Source organism: Capricornis sumatraensis, chromosome 16 (genome assembly GCF_032405125.1).
Source record: "Capricornis sumatraensis isolate serow.1 chromosome 16, serow.2, whole genome shotgun sequence".
NCBI lineage: Eukaryota > Metazoa > Chordata > Mammalia > Artiodactyla > Bovidae > Capricornis > Capricornis sumatraensis.
Genome location: NC_091084.1, coordinates 19,856,364 through 19,874,341, shown reverse-complemented (window position 1 = coordinate 19,874,341; position 17,978 = coordinate 19,856,364). Strand labels below are relative to the sequence as shown.

Below are 17,978 nucleotides of genomic sequence, written 5' to 3'. Positions count from 1 at the left end.
AAGATATAAACTCGTAAATGAGTGTTTTTCTTAATTTATTCAAGTAAATGTTCCATTTGTTTACTTTTTTCTTTTTAAAATGTACTTATAAAAAAAATAAATAAAATAAAATGTACTTATACTTACGAAAAAATAAAAATAAAATGTACTTAAACAGATTTTCTAGCTGAAAAAGATGGAATTCTCTCTTTAGGTGTTATACTAGGAAAGTATACTTACAGGGCTTTTGGAAAGAATTTCTAAAATGCTTTTAAGCTTGGTTTTATGGCAATTGCTGATATAGGCAAATGTCGCTTTAATGACATGTGATGGAAAATGAGGTGGATTAGGAGCAGGATCCAAATCCCTAAGAGTTATAGAAAAAATCAGTCACCATTTTCAGAACAAAACTATCAAGAAAAAACATTTTCTTGATAGATCAGTGAAAATTCAAAAGAAAAATTTAGATTATAATAACCCCAAATTTTAGTTATTCTCTAGGTGAAAACTAGACTTTTAATAAAATCACAAATGACATATTACAGTCTATATACATCAATCAGAATACCTAAATAACTTTCTAGGAGGTAGTCAATAATTTGCTTAAAAAATCGTTAATAAAGTTAACAGCAGTTATAAAAAACAGACCTAGTTATCACTTTACTTAAGGTATGAATTAAAGCTCTATTCTAGTACTTTAAACTCAATAATATCTTTTAAAATTAAATTATTTATTTTAATTGGAGGATAATTACTTAACAATATTGTGATGGTTTTTGGCATACATTGACATGAATCAGCCATGGGTATACCCGTAAACAAAATAACATTCAAGACAGCAATCAAATACTACACCAAATGAAATTACACATGCAGAAGTATTTTAATAGGTATGATTATTGTTTTACATCCTTAGTATTGTATAGCATATAAAAAAAGTTAAGGATGTTTTCAAGTACCTTACCATCAAGGTAAATGAATAACAATGTATATGGATAACTCTACCATTCATAAACAACAAGTAGGTTTTACACGCAAATGAAATTGCAATATAGTAAGATTCCACTAGCAAAGGAGAATGCTTTTTTAAAAAATGGTGATACAGAAAGCCAAGCCACAGATAAGGAGAAGAGAACAAAGAATAATGGGTCATGAAGAAGAAAATTTCATGAGATAGGAGATGGCACAATGCTCAAATGTTACAAAAAGACCGAGAATAAAAAGGTTACTGAATTTGCAAACAAAGTGGTAATTAAAAGAGCAGTTACTATGAAGAGGCTACAGTACAGCAGATAACTTCAATTCAAAGGTAACTATTTTAAAAGAAACAATTTAAAAGCACAGTACATGTCTAATAACTGAAATAGACATTTGAAGGTGTCAACTAATAAACTTCCCAAGGACCTTCTGAAATTGCAGCTAATCCTCTAAATTAAAAATATCCATACCCTGAGAAGTCACAGGGGTCAGTGCTTCGGCTGGCACCAGAAGTTGCTGGTTCATGTAACGTCATCAATAACTCCACTACAATCTCTGGTAAATTACTAATGAATAAATGATCAATCTGCAAGGATACAAAATAAAATATATTTAAGTTTTCCTGTCTGTGATCTTTAAGTCAGCTAGTTTAAGGGGTTCACGTTATTGCCTCATTTCCAAAATTATTCAGTGATTACAGAAGGAAACAGTCATCAAAGATCTAAGATCTGCAAGACATGCAACTAGCACCACTTTTTTCTGCTATGCAGCCAACCTACAGACTCAAAAGATAATAGGGAAATCATATCAAACAAGACTCTCTTAATCCACCTTTTTCATTTAATTTTAAAGAATCACTTTAATGAGTAAGGCTTCAGGTCTAGCTTGAAATTCCTCAACCTAATCACTTTCCTGCCAACCAAATTCCCCACTGATCTATACCGCTCATCAATATGCATTTTACCTTTATTTGAGAACACTATCTTAGAGAACTTTACTAGTAAGGATTCCCAGTGACTGGCAATTATCAACCCTTTGTTCCCTGCATATCTTTCCCCCAGATTCCAACTTGGTTGATATCCCAAATTCTGAGGCTAGCTGCTACCCACGTCATTCAGTTCAGTTCAGTCGCTCAGTCGTGTCCGACTCTGTGTGACCCCATGAAGCGCAGCACGCCAGGCCTCCCTGTCCATCACCAACACCCGGAGTTCACTCAGATTCACGTCCATCGAGTCCGTGATGCCATCCAGCCATCTCATCCTCTGTCGTTCCCTTCTCCTCCCGCCCCCAATCCCTCCCAGCATCAGAGTCTTTTCCAATGAGTCTTTTCCAACTCTTCGCATGAGGTGGCCAAAGTACTGGAGTTTCAGCTTTAGCATCATTCCTGCCAAAGAAATCCCAGGGCTGATCTCCTTCAGAAGGGACTGGTTGGATCTCCTTGCAGTCCAAGGGACTCTCAAGAGTCTTCTCCAACACCACAGTTCAAAAGCATCAATTCTTCAGCGCTCAGCCTTCTTCACAGTCCAACTCGCACATCCATACATGACTACTGGAAAAACCATAGCCTTAACTAGACGGACCTTAGTCGGCAAAGTAATGTCTCTGCTTTTGAATATGCTATCTAGGTTGGTCATAACTTTTCTTTCAAGGAGTAAGCGTCTTTTAATTTCATGGCTGCAGTCACCATCTGCAGTGATTTTGGAGCCAAAAAAAATAAAGTCTGACACTGTTTCCCCATCTATTTCCCATGTCATTAATACTAGGTAAAAATCCTCCTGGACAGAAACAGACTCTTCATCACCCACTTCTTGCTACAGGCAGCCTCACAAAAGGCATAAGTTCTCTAAATAAAGAGTGGGTGTATGACATTACACCTCAGCCAAATGAATGAGAACTATAAAGTCTTAAAAGGTGTTTTTTGTTAGCTCTCCAAGTAATGAATTACAGTGCTTTAAACCAAAAGGCAAATGGGCTCATTTACTATCTTTACCTTTTCCACACAGAGATTTGGAAACCCTTCCTAACAGCAAAAATGTGGCACAACAGAAATCTAATGTAAAGATCTTAGCCTTTCCCTGTAACATAACATTAGTTACATCATATCATCAATTCCAAGGTTTCAGCCCTTTTAAAAATCCAGCCCTCTTTCCAGTATATCTGGAATTAGTAAGACAAACTGGCCAAGTCTGATTAATATCAGAGGAAAAATTAGTGAGTTTCCCTGCACAGAGGTGACAACTTGACTTCCTTAATTTTATACAATTTTCTTACAAGTAAATCTCTAACGTTTAAGCTAAAGGTACATAAAAATAATTCAAAAAAATTCAGATATCTAGGTATACATAAACAATCTTATAACTATATATTTTAGGCATTCAACAACTGACAGTTATAGAAGACTGAAAGACTGATAACAGTGGTACCATCACTTATCCACAGAAAAAAAAATCTGGATTGATTTAGATAAACTGCATATTAGAGAAACAGAAAAAAATTAAAACAATGATGCTAAATGAAACTGAGACAAATAAAAATTTATGTCTTTAACAAAGAAACTAAGAAATTATTTTTGATTTTTAGCTCTCTTTGTTCTTGAGACTAGAGTTTTAATCAGGGTTTAATGTAATCACATTTCCCATCTAGACTTATTGTGACTCAAAATTGCTTTCTTTTGATTTGAATACATAAAGAGGAATACTAAGAGTAGATCTGCTCAGAAGTCTAAGCTGGAAGATTGGGTGAAAGGGTCTGGAAGCAGACTGCCTCTTATTAATTCCATACCCTTTGGCAAGCCAACATTCTGTTCCAACTGCCTTTTAGGGAGGGAGCACCACTGCTCACCATCTTCCTCCAGCCTACAGACTTACAACCAGCTCTGAATAGGAATAGCCCACCTAAGCAACTAAGAGGCTTGCTGGTCACAGATAACTAGGCAATGAAAAAAGAGTTTGATGAAGTTTATCCAATTGTAATAGCAACGTTGACCAAGCTTTGTTAGTCTTCCTTTGCTTATGTTAAAAAGTGGAGAGACCAATTTTCTTTCACTTTAAAAAGTTTATATATGTATCTGAATATAAGTTGCCTCAAATAATTGTAGATATGTATAAATTACTATAAAAGAAACAAGCTGTTAGGTCCTTTTTAACTTGACTCCATCTTTCATCAAATAATGAGTACTTGATATATACTAGATAGTTGGGATACATCAGAAAAAAGAAGAAAAATCCGACCTTTACAAGTACTTATAGTGGAGAAGGTTGATAAAAACCAATGAACATAATTCATAAGTAAGCTACATCATACATTTGAAGGTAGTAAATGTCATGGAAAAAGCAGAGAATGGGAACATGGGATTGTACTCTTCCTTCAAAAATGAAGGGCTAAATGATAGTCAAGAGAAAGTGAAGATTTTCTATACCTTGTTCAGCATTGCTTGAATTTAATAACCAGTTTGTATTCATGTATTACTGCCAATGAAAATGGTATTTTACAAGGAAAATGTGGTAAAATTTTCCAAAGTTAAAAAGAAAATTCCTGATTAAAAACATTTAAAAACCAATCAAGAGGAGAGAACACTGTACAATAACAAAAAAATTAATGGATTGCCTATGTGAGATAGTGATTATCATAAAATATTAAATTTAATTGCATAAGTGATAAATAGCCTGAAGTTACACCTCAGATCAACTATGGGATAAAAGGTATTGTAAATATTGAAGTCATACCTGTTTTCCTAATAAGCTTTCATCTTTAAGCATATCATAGACTTTGGTAGCAGTCTCTCTTTGCTGTGCCATCCCACTGTCTTCTGTACCCTCATAAGCAAAGTATGGAAGAATATTTACAAGAATCTTTGGAAAGGAGTCTGTCAGAAGACTTTTCCAATCCTCTTGAATTTGATTAGCAATTAACTTTACTTCATCAAAATGACTTCTAATCACTAGAGGTGGAATCAAAATTTTATAACAAGACCTAAAAATATAAAAATTAAAAACATACATTAAAATATAACTTTTCAAAGTAAAACTTTATAATATGGTCCTTAAAATAACAGAATGGTTTTGGAAATTCCTGGTGTTCCAGTGGACTCCAATGCTTCCACCATGGGTTCAATCCCTAGTCAGGAAAGTAAAGATTCCTTGAGTCATGTGGTGTGGGCAAAAAAATAAAAAAAATAAATAAAATGGTTTAATAAGCTTAGAGCATCACTTTATCTAGATCATTAAGCATTCTTACTCTATAAATAAAGACATGAAGTTAAGTAAATTTTAAATAGTCACACTAAAAAAACCAGAGATATTAAGAGTATTATCACCCTAAAGGCATGATGAAAAACAAGTGAAAATGAATTTATATTTATTTCTTCTATATAATCTTTATGCAAAATTATTATATAGTGAAAGGTGAAAGCAATTTATAAATTCAAAGAATAAATGTAGATATTGGCAAAATGAACAAACAATAAGGACTATTGTTGCTGCTGCTGCTAAGTCACTTCAGTCATGTCCAACCCTGTGCAACCCTATAGATGGCAGCCCACCAGGCTCCCCTGTCCCTGGGATTCTCCAGGCAAGAACACTGGAGTGGGTTGCCATTTCCTTCTCCAATGCATGAAAGTAAAGTCACTCAGTCATGTCCAACTCTTCGCTACCGCATGGACTGTGGTCTACCAGGCTCCTCCATCCGTGGAATTTTCCAGGCAAGAGTACTGGAGTAGGTTGCCATTGCCTTCTCCGAATAAGGACTATTAAACAATTACAGATTGCCTTCCCATATCCTGCTATTTAAGCATTATTATTTAGTTGTTTCATACCACTCCATTTTCAAAATTCTCTTCTCCAGACTTGGGAGTTAGCAAAATAAATACCTGTATATTAAACTTTAAATCATACAGAAATAACTAAATGGCCCACATTCAAACAGGAGAAAAGAAAAGCAGGGCAAAAATAATCAGCCACCAATAAATTTATCTTTGATTTTTCACAGGGAATATTATTAAATATTAAAGCTGAAACAGACCTTAAAGATCTCTATACATCCTTGTGTGTGCACGCAGTCATGTCCCACTCTTTGAGACCTCACAGACTGTAGCCTGTCAGGCTCCTCTGTCCATGGGATTTTCCAGACAAGAATACTGGAGAGGGTTGACATTTTCTACTCCAATAACTCCAGTAAGAAACTTTACAGTAAGAAACCAAGACCCAGTGGGTGTTCTTGTGGCTTGCCTAAAGTCATGTAACTGGCTTACTGGCACAGCTAGGACCAGATCCTAAGTTAACTGATAACCTTCAATATGCTTTCATTTATTAAAGCTGTCTTGATTCTCATAATATCATTAATACCTAATTTTAAATATCTTTCACATGTGCCATATGCAAACCTACCTATAGAAATCTTCAATGTTTGTGTAATTTAATAAAATAAAAGGAAAAGAAGATATACTGTATTCAGGATCTTGAAGATTTAGCCATTCCAATACCAAATAATCCAAATGAGAAGCCATGAAATCTTCTAAACATCTATATCCAAAAGTCTCAGAAACTTTCTTTAAAACCTATACAAATCAAAAGAGAAGTCAATGTTTTAATAATGAAATAATAAATTACTTACATCCTTAATTTTATTTACAGTATGGCTTTGAGCATTCATGTAACTTTTCTATCCCTTGATTAACTTATCTATGCTGCTGTTGTTTGTTGTTATTTAGTCACAAAGTCATGTCTGACTCTTTTGTAACCCCATGGACTGTAGCTCACCAGGGGATCCTTCTCCAGGGGATTTTCCCCACCCAAGGATCAAACCTGGGGAAAAAGTTCCACTGGAAACCATGCTAGTTACATCAAGCCATGATCAATCATTGGTTTATCATGTAAAAATAAAGGATGGAAAGGCCTGGAACTTCTCAAACCATGAGTGCTGAGGTGTTGGACCAGGGGCGGGAGCAAACATTCTACAACACTGGACCCTGGTCTTTCTAATCATGCAACTTAAAAGCTTTCCATATCTAAAATTTGGACTTCTTCCCCCACTAGATTCCAAGGTTGTGCTCCATAATCCACCAGGCAAAATATGTATTGCTTTTTTATCTCCATGTATTTTCCCAAAAAAATACTATCCGAGAGGGTCTAGTCTGAATGATGACAAGTCACTCTTATTAGTTCAATGACAGTCTTGTGAAATACTCTTAAACTGAATGTAAAAAATGACATTGTATACAAATAAATATACTCTCTTACAAGTTACTGCTTTCCAATATTCCAAATCTAAAAATTAAAACCATCTTCAACTCTTTAATAAATGTCATATTTAAAATCTAGCTTTAATTGTTTAAAAGTTATCCCAGGATGATTATAATAAAAATATTCATACATACATACCTTTTTAACAAGGTGAGGCTCTAGTCCATTGTCTTTCACAGACTTGCATAGGGCGAATAAAGCCTGCTTTTCACAGACAGGGCTGCAGTGTAACACCACAGCTATCATCATCAGTAAAGTGGCTTTTCTATTACAAATCTCATCCAAACTTTCAGAGTTTTCAGTTCTGTGGGACTTTAGAATTTTTTAAACAATATGTAATGTAAATATTTAAATATTCCAAATAAACCAACCAGGCTAATACCAAAGAATACCACAACAACATCTAAACAGCCAGTGAACAGTTTTAAATCCCATAGTGATGGAGTTAAAGAGATTATGAGAAAGGACCAAAGTTGCTACAGTGGGAAAGACTGCTGTTGATAACACCTCACAGAATAAGAATCGTCAAACATTTCAATGAAGTATAAAGCACTTTGAAGAAAAAAGAAGAGAAAAAAAGTAACTGCAGGAATGTGAGCAAGACTAAAATCTCATCAATGACCAAGTATTACATTCTAAGATGTTTTGCCATCTTATTACCATTATAACTTAATATATATAGCTCTTTATCCTTTAAAAATATCATAGATATCACCAAAAAAACCTAATAAAGTCATACTACTAGATAAAATGATACATGCTTCTAGCTTAACAATCAATCATTAAACTCTTCCAACAGCCATAAACATTTTTTTGACTTACTATAATTGATAGAAGTTTATTTTCACTTTTAGAAAAAACTGCCAGTCACTGATCCTATTTCTATTTTTGGTACAAGAAAAAGTAAGGACCTAATTCCTTTACTAAATGGCAATCACTGACATGTTTAAAAATAGTTATGATGTTCCCAGGAAGTCAACTCCTTTACCTGTTCTATATGAGAGATAGGTCTAGAGACTCTCTAACATTTTAGTTAAAGATTTACTTTTACTGGGAACAAAACCAGCTGCCCTCTAAATGAATAGAAGATTCAAGTTCTTTTTATAAACTAGTTCATTACAGTCTGCTTCTGTTACTGACATTTAAGATGGAATTTGCTTTTTTTGATAGCCATTACAATGTTGGTTCATATTATGCTCTCAAGATGTAAAATTTCTCAAGTCTTTCTCCAAATAAACTGCTGTCAGGTCAGTGTTTTCTCTTTTTGTACATGACATGCTGATTTTAAAATATATCATATATGTTATCTCTAGTAAATTTTATATTATTTACACTCATTTTTGTAATCTCTTGAAATCTTTTTCAAAATTCACATTTTTTTTTTTCATGTGATTCTGCTTTTCAGTTTTGTGCTGTTGTAGAACATGTAATCATTTGGGTAAACTGCTTCACATACTTTTAACAAACCCATCAAGGCATATATGAATGAATAAATTCTACCACTAAGACAACTTCTGCCATTTTAAGAAAAGATATTATTCTACAGAAAAATATGAAAATAATAAGGTTCATTAGAGAACACAAAGATAATTTGATCTTCCCAATTAGAACTTTTTTTCTCAATCCATTTCTTTCTATTGTTACCTGTTGTGAATTAGCTTTTAATCAGATCTTATGAAATAAAATTTTAAGCTAAAAAATAAGCCATTTATACTCCCATAATAACTCAGTAAATTCCATTTTTCCCACAAAAATGCTGCATATAAGTTGAACCAAAAGAAACTGCCATTATTAAACCAATTTTGACCTATAAATGAAGCAATTTCAATCAATTCATATAGCTGTTCTAGTCTAACTATGAACAATTACATATAAACTATCTTAGGCCAAACTTGGTAAAATAACATATGGCATATTTATAGAAAGTATATATAATAACAAATATATATTAATAAAATTACCAATTCTCTCATTCCTTCCTGAGCTTTAAAGTATGCATTTTCAAAAGCTGTTTGCTGAAGCTTCAAAGGAAGTGCTTTCAATGTGGAAGAACCTTGTTTTATATGCTGAAACAATCTTAAAAAAAAAAGCAAAAAGTGAAATGATTTTTAACCTTTACTTTCCAAAGCATATTTACAGGGCAAAAATAAATCACTTTGTGAGACATACTAACATATTAGGTCTTTTTCTTTTGTATATTTAGTTTATTTGAGGTTACTTTCTCTGTTTTTTTTAATATAAATTTATTTAATTGGAGGCTAACCACTTCACAATACTGTACTGGTTCTGCCATACATCAACACGAATCCGCCAGGGGTACACCCGTGTACTCACATCACTTTGTGAGACATACTAACATATTAGGTCTTCTTTCAAAAGACCAAGGAAATTAAGTCTAGTAGGTTCAAAGCTTCTAATATGAGGACCTTTACCGAACATCCCATTTTCTCCTAGAACTGAAAAGTGTCTCAAAAGATTTTAGCTTATTGCCCAAACTTGAATATCCCTGAATGCAAACTAACCAGAAAAAAAAATTGTCCTCTGGTAAAATATCAACAAGAAGCCGCCACAGGCTCTTACATCAACCTGTCTAACATTTAACTTAAAAGTTATTGCTTCCCTGATAGCTCAGTTGGTAAAGAATTTGCCTGCAATGCAAGAGACCTTGGTTCAATTCCTGTGTTGGGAAGATCTGCTGGAGAAGGGATAGGCTACCCAAAATTCTTGGGCTTCTCTGTAGGCTCAGCTGGTAAAGAATCTGTCTGCAATGGGTTCGATCCCTAGGTAGAGAAGATCTGCTAGATAAGGGAAAGGCTACCCACTCTAGTATTCTGGCCTGTGCAGTCCATGGGGTCACAAAGAGCTGGACACGATTGAGCGACTTTCACTTTCTAAAAGGTATTAGCTTTAATGTCTTGATGTTCCATTAAAATTATTTTTATGTGGTAGAGGAGAGCTGATTAGTGCTTTTTTGCATAATGTAACATCCTATTTAAGGACAACTCTTTAGCCTATTTTGTCTTTTACCCTTTTATATTAATCAAAACATATGAATTTATCAACTTTTTGGTATTTCTCTCATTCCTCAGTTTCTCCAATCTCTCTTCAGCAGCTTAATATTAAATATCTAACAAGTAAACAACCAATAAATAAATAAATATGTTCATGCTGTTCATGAATTTATGCATTTTTGAATCCTAAGAGATTTTTTAAATGTCAGCACTACACTGCTTTATTATATTCAACTTGTTATCCTCTGTAACCCTAGGTCTTTAATTTCTGTACATATTTTCTTTTTTAAGTATTTGAAATAAAGCACACATTAGCAAACATTACAATGCACTGTGATTTTACTAAAAATAGTCCTAAACCTGAGGAGTTAGACATGTTTCTGACCTAGGAAAACATTATTTTCAGAATATCAAAATTTTGGACACATCATGTGTTCTAACACGTGTATTTATGTGACTGTGTGGTAATTTCTTCAGTGTTCTTTAATTATTGGTCATCTACATTTGAACATAAAAACTGTTCAATTGATTTTTAGCTTTGATGTTTTAAGCATAATTTAATTTTTTTTCAAATATTCATTGATTTTACAAAGTATTAAACACCTGGCACATTCCAAGTGTTATTTTAGGTGCTAAATACACAGGAAAAGAGACAAAGACAAACACTCTCTTGAGCTCATATCCTAGATAAATGTGTTAAAATTAATATTTCAACTGGTGATAAATGCTATAGAGAAAAATAAAGCAGAGAGATTTTGTTTATAGGAGAGTGAGGTGAGAAAGGCAGAGGTAGGTTACAATCTGGAGTTTTAAAATCAACTTAATAACCCATTAAACATGCAGTTCCTAAAATTTAATATTTGCTTCTTCAGGTTGTTATTGTTGTTCAGTTGCTAAATCATGTGCGAATCTTTGTGAACCCATGAAATACAGCACGTCAGGCTTCCCTGTCCTTCGTAAGTTTGCTCAAACTCATGTCCATTGAGTCAGTGATAACAACCAAACATCTCATCTTCTGTTGTTCCCTTCTCCTCTTTCCCAACATCAGGCTCTTTTCCAATGAGTCAGCTCTTGGCATGAGATGGCCAAAGCAGCTTCAGCATCAGTCCTTCCAATGACTATTCAGGGTTGATTTCCTTTAGGAATCTCCTTGCTGTCCAAGGTACTCTCAAGAGTCTTCTCCAACACCAGTTTGAAACCATCAATTCTTTGGCACTCAGCCTTCTTTATGGTCCAACTCTCACATGTATACATGACTAATGGAAAAACCATAGCTTTGATTAGACAGACCTTTGTTGGGCAAAGTGATGTCTCTGCTTTTTAATATGCTACTTAGGTTTGTCATAGCTTTTCTTCCAAGGAGCAAGCATCTTTTAATTTCATGGCCACAGTCACTGTCTGCAATGATTCTGGAGCCCAAGAAAATGAAATCTGTCACTGTTTCCACTTTTATCCCCATATATTTGCTGTAAGTGATGGGACCAGATGCTGTGATCTTAGTTTTTGGAATGTTGAGTTTTAAGCCAGATTTTTCACTCTCCTCTTTCACCTTCATCAAGAGACTCTTTAGTTCCTCTTCACTTTCTGCCATTAGAGTGGTGCGATCTGTACATCTGAGGTTGTTGTCATTTCTCCTGGCAATCTTGATTCCAGCTTGTGCTTCATCCAGCCCAGAATTTCTCATGACGTACTCTGCACATAAGTTAAATAAGAAGGGTGACAATGATCAGCCTTGATGTATGCCTTTCCCAATTTTGAACCAGTCCGTTGTTCTATGTCTGGTTCTAACCGCTGTTTCTTGACTCGCAGACAGGTTTCTCAGGTGGCAGGTGAGGTGGTCTGGTATTCCCATCCGTTTCAGAATTTTCTATAGCTTGTTGTAATCCACACAGTCAAAGGCTTCTTTAGGTACTCAAACATAAAACACATTCTTGTGGGAGAATCACTCCAATGCCTAATTTTATGTTCACTTGAATAAATATGATTATAATTAGCAAAATGTAAAATGCACTAATTTTCATTTTATAAACTCATGTAAAATCTCTCTAATACCTAAAAGCCCTGTGTCTCTAATTGGGAGTAGACACATCTCAACCACTTACTAGATGTATGGCACTTACCACCTTACTTTATCTGTCTAAGCCACAGAATTTTCGTTACTAAATTAGATAAAATAATCATATCTAAGTGAAAGAGCTGTCAGAGTTAATAAAAAACAATGCCATGCATACAGTCTATGCTTAGTAATCATATTTTAATATCACCCCTAGTGAGCTATAACTGTGCTAGACATTGAACTACTATCTGCAGCACTCCAGATACTTCATGAATACTTGACCCATTACCTATTGATTGACTCCGCAGCCAACATGCGAACTTGGTGATGATTATCAGCAAGAAACTGTGGAAATACTTCATTTACAGGAAGATCTTTTCCCTTTACATTCAGAATAGACCATTTTGAATAAGGATCAGCCTATGGGAAAAGATGAATTGAGTTAAATGTGAAATACTAAGAGAAAAACTACCCATTAACAAATAGAAATAAAGACTGCTTTTAAAACGTCACTGGAGACCTTACTAATAATTAAAGTGGAATAACTCACCTCAAGCAAAGTTTTAAGGCAGTTTACTAGTGCCATTCTTACAGAGAATGTACTTTTTCCCTCCTTTGTTAAGTGCCTGAAATTAAGTACATGTCTTAATATCAAGTAATTATTCCAGTAAAAGCATCAAAAAAAAAAAAAAATCACTGGACATTGAGATTATTCTAGGCAGCTTCCAAAATTATTTTCCATGATAAATTTAATTCTCACTATGCAGTATATGCCAATATTCTCACCTTTCAAAAATTCTAGCTAAAATAAATTGGTTTGAAAAGCAGCTTATTTTAATGTATTTGTGTCATATGATTATGCCTCATTTGGGGGCTATCACACTTCAGCTAACCATGTTATTGAAAACATGCTTGAAAAGGAAAACATTTTAAACGTTGTATATCAAAGATTTAAAAAACTATACTCTGTACTGATTCAGAAATGCTTACCCACCAAATGGTATTAGGGTTCTGAATTATATATATATGCTCCTCTATAATATCTTAGCATTATTTTACACTGTGACTCTGTGCATGAAACAATCAGATACTGACAAGGCCAACTTGTTCACTTTAGGAATATAAACTACTCAACTGATTTATTAGACTTGTTGCACTTTGCTTTAATTTATCATACTTGTCAAACTATTAAGTGATTCAGAATTCAAAGAGAAATACACTAAACTCACTTTAGGAAGCCAAGCCTTAAGCAGAAAACAATTTAGGTCTTCAAGCAATTAAGAAGGGAAATACAAGTTACATTTCACTATTGTTAAAAAACGTATATAGCTACATTCAAGGATTAGAAGAAATCACTAAAGTAGAAATGCAAAGTTTGCATTTGTATGCAAAAGTGGCAAAAGAAAATCAAGAACTGCATAAAATAATCTATACCCACCAAAATGCTCCAATCACTGTTAGAAACTGTCCTTGAGCATCCCTTGTGTTCTCATCATCCATATTTCTGTGACATAGGTTCATCACTACGTGAAGGACATGGTTTAAAATGGTTTTACAAACATCTTGGTCACGGTGATAAGATGAACACACATTGCTGTGGTGGAAAAAATTTAACTTTATCAGCATAACAGAACACACCAGTTTGGTTTATAAATTGAGAGTGAATATTCTATATGGTTTTAATGTCTTACGGTAGTGGTTTTAGAAGTTTTGCAACATCTTCCATTGGCAAGGGATATTCTTCTCCAGGAAGCGCCTTTAAAAGCACTAGATACTAAGATGAGGGGGGAGGGGGGAGAATTAGTTTTTTTTTCAAATGATATTTATTTATCATTCACTTAAATAAATACATATATGTAAACCATAAATTCATATATATAAATACATGTGCTTATACATACACACTTGAGCAGTGAATTTTTTTATCAGGCAATAGCAGGAGCGTTTGAAGTCAAAGAGAGTGGGATACAAATCCTAGCACCACAATGTTACTACTTGTGTGGTTTTAAAACTTGCCTTGTCATCTGCCTCTTTGTACTCTCAGCTGTAAAATAAGGATACAGCACTTACCTGGCCAGATTACTGTGAAGATGAAAGGAAATGCATGTAAAGGTCTAAATTTTTTTGACAGCATTCAGTGAGTGACAGTTGTTATCACTGTTGGGATTAACTGCCTGATCAAGAGTCTGAAACTATGTCACCGCCCTCTGAAAACAATACTTGAGGTTTAAAACTTCAATGGTTAAAAACTATTCTATTAATGAATTTTAGAAAGCAGAGATAATTATGCACAGTGAATAATTCAAATACCCTGACTTATCATCCTGTAGGCTCTCCATGGTACAATATAAAAGACTTCTGAGCAACTACTAGTATAATGGCAAGTTATAACTAGGCAGCCAGTTTCTGACATGTCAAATAATTTTCTTGCTGTATTAAGAATCAGAATCCTTCCCCCCCCCATTCATTTATATTTAGAAAAATGTTTCTTACTCCTTCTGATACTATAAAAAGAACATTAAGTTCAGTTCAGTTCAGTCGCTCAGTCATGTCCGACTCTTTGCGACCCCATGAATTGCAGCATGCCAGGCCTCCCTGTCCATCACCAACTCCTGGAGTTCACTCAGACTCATCCATCGAGTCAGTGATGCCATCCAGCCAACTCATCCTCTGTTGTCCCCTTCTCCTCCTGCCTCCAATCCCTCCCAGCATCCAGTTGGACCATTTTAAACATTTGCCATGAGAATCGTGTGTGATATTAGTGAGTGTCTTGAAATGACTTTTAATATCAAAGCCCCAGAAAAGCATACAGCCCTCCCAGCTGGTCGGGGCTAGAGACATTACCAGAGTGTTGCCAGGTTTGAAACCAAGGGATCAAACAGGACTCAACTAAGCATATTTGCCAGAGCTAGGTGATCAGCCAGGATGCTCACCAAAGCTAGAATATGACAAGAAATTCTATCAGGGTCTCAACCTAAATATTTCCAAGGGATTCTAATTGGCATGTTTCCTATGGCTGGGGAAATCACCTGACATGTTTGCCAACTTGCTGCCTGTTACTAGGGATATGACCATAGACTCATCCAGCATACTCACTGAGGCAGGAGCTCCCCCAACATGTTCACCAGCACTGGGGCTAAGGACCCATGGTCAGGAGATAAGTTATATGCAATAATATTAAGTAAACAAATCCATCGAGGTTAAGTGGAAAGCCAGATTTCTTACTGTTAGAAAGAGAGCTACACATATGGACAGAGAAAAATAAATTCTACAGTGCTGGACTGGAATTGGAGATATCTATCAGTAAATGAGTAGGCTGATGAAGGAAGCAAAGGAAAGAGATTATTTTTAAGTCTAAATCTAATGAGGAAACATGAGACAAATTCAAACAGTAGGATTCTATGCAGCAGCTATATTATTCAAAATAGTCATGAAAGATAAGGAAAGAGTAAAGAACTCTTCCACACTGAAAGAAACTGAACAGACCTGGGAACTAATAAACAATCATATTTATTAGTTAACATGATACAATGTTAACTTCTTGATGACTATACATCAATGTTAATTGACGTATAATTAACTGTACAATGTTAATTTCTTGATGATGATACTGTAGTTATATAGGAGAGCATCACTGTTTTTAGAACATATACACTGAAGTAAATCAGCATCATATGTGATATTTGATCTCAAAATGGTACAGAAAAAAGGATGTGTCTGTGTGTGTGTGTGTGTGTGTGTGTATGGGTATAGCATGCAGAGAAGGATAAGTCAAATGTAGCAAAATGTTACCTACAGAGGCTTGGGAATGAAATATAGGGCATTCTGTAGTATTTTAACTTTATAGCCACTTTGAAATTACATTAAAACATTTTAAAGCATATAAACCAAGGTCAAGGCAAGACTCAGGCTTCAATAACAATGTTATGTATTATTTTTACAATCAGAGTCTGTACTTCTTGGCCTGGTTAAAATAATTTATAAAAATTATACCCAAAGAAAATAAATCTATCCAAAGTCCATTCAAGTCTTAATGTTACAGTATCCACTTAAATGTTTTCACAGTACACTAAAAGTGTATTTTATAACGGCCTCAGATTCATTTCTCAAGGAAGCAATTTCAATTCTTCAAAGGTACAATGTGATTCTTATATGGCAGTCCGTTACATTTAGCTAGCAAGATCAAGTACACCCAAAGCACTTCTTTCACTGAACTCACCATGTGTAAATGAAGAGATCTCATAGGATCTAGCATGCTAGAATCAATTAACATTAATAATTCCCTTCGAATATCAGCTGCCCTAAATGATACAGTGTTAGTCTGAGCAGTGGTTACACACATACACAAGAACTTGAGTATGTCTAAAGAAAGTAGATCTTGCTTTGATAGATGTTCTTCAGCTAAAGGATTCATGGCACCTAAAAATAAAAAGCACTTATTAAGACTAACAGAGATGGGCAAAAACAAAGGCTAACAGAGGTGTAAAATAACAACATACATTGAACATTAACACAAGTATCTTCCCTGAACAACAGAAAAAGAAATAAAAATATATGGAAAGCAAAACTATAATAAATTTGATTACACACTAAAGGCTTCAAAATTCTTTATAAAAGGTTACTCTAGGAGTCTGTCATCAAAAAATAATCTATGGAAAAATCTACATGGGCAAATATTCACTGCAATACTGTTAGAAAGGGATGTAGATTTCTGACAAAAAAAAATGGCCTAGTAAATTATGGTATATATGTTAAATACGCTATTATACAGCCATTAAAAAGTATGATTATCAACAGCACAAGTACCTAAATGAAAAAACTGTTTCCAGTTAATGTTAAAAGAAAACAAAGGTAAAAAAGGCATCTGAATATTGATGCTGATTATAATTTTGAATTATATGGGTCTATGTAGAAATAACAGAAAAAAGGTAAACAACGACTGCATTATGGGTGCTTTTGCACATCCTGCTTATTATTTCCAAATAACCAATATGTTTATTTATCCAAAAATGTTTTTATTCTTTAGCAATTATTTTAAATTAGCCCATGAAGAATAAAATAGGAAACTGACAATAAATTCAATTAAATGTGAGACAATTCTAAACTGTATGAAAGGGAACAATCCTAAATGACTACACAAAAAGGAAATAAAATGAGCACAAAATAGTATATATGAAGTCTTATAATATCAAATAATACTAGAAGTTAAAAAAACAATCTCATGCAATAAAATGTATTTACCAATAGTAATTTGGCTCTTTCCAGATTCATTTGCATCAGTAACACTAGTAGCAGGGGAATCATTAAATAGACTCGCGTATGACTGATCCTCCATCCTCATTTGATTTTCATCAGTATTTTCTTTCAGTGATTCTACTTCTCCAAAGTCAAAAGGCTTTTTGATAATGAATGCCTTCAAACAAGAGAAAGAAAGATGTTTCAAGCTGGCTTCTTTCAGAAGCACTCTGCAGTTAAAATTGACCTAATCAAACAATTCAAGAATCAGATGTATAAAATGGATATATAATCTGTACTGTCTATATAGCAGAATAATGCACATCTTTACAAATGACTTCTTACATTAAGAAACTTCATATAACTGCAAACTGATGAGGGTGAAGGTAAGATTATAATGACTATATAGAGGACAGTATGACTATTTTGGAGGACAATGACAATATCTATCAAAAAGTATCAATAAAATTCATATTCCAT

General features: G+C 34.1%; 1 protein-coding gene across 1 annotated transcript in view; it reads right to left on the bottom strand.

The window, feature by feature from the left end:
• The window catches only part of ATM (ATM serine/threonine kinase), a 141,836-nt gene that overhangs the window by 85,643 nt on the left and 38,215 nt on the right, over positions 1-17,978 (bottom strand). Inside the window, exons 16-27 of the mRNA XM_068988664.1 lie at positions 17,505-17,676; positions 16,483-16,682; positions 13,955-14,037; positions 13,702-13,857; positions 12,814-12,889; positions 12,553-12,683; positions 9,158-9,272; positions 7,335-7,508; positions 6,342-6,511; positions 4,683-4,929; positions 1,428-1,543; positions 220-346 (exon numbers count right to left, since the gene is read on the bottom strand). Coding sequence (XP_068844765.1) covers positions 220-346; positions 1,428-1,543; positions 4,683-4,929; positions 6,342-6,511; positions 7,335-7,508; positions 9,158-9,272; positions 12,553-12,683; positions 12,814-12,889; positions 13,702-13,857; positions 13,955-14,037; positions 16,483-16,682; positions 17,505-17,676 — 1,767 coding nt within the window. The remainder of the gene's footprint in view (positions 1-219; positions 347-1,427; positions 1,544-4,682; positions 4,930-6,341; positions 6,512-7,334; positions 7,509-9,157; positions 9,273-12,552; positions 12,684-12,813; positions 12,890-13,701; positions 13,858-13,954; positions 14,038-16,482; positions 16,683-17,504; positions 17,677-17,978) is intronic.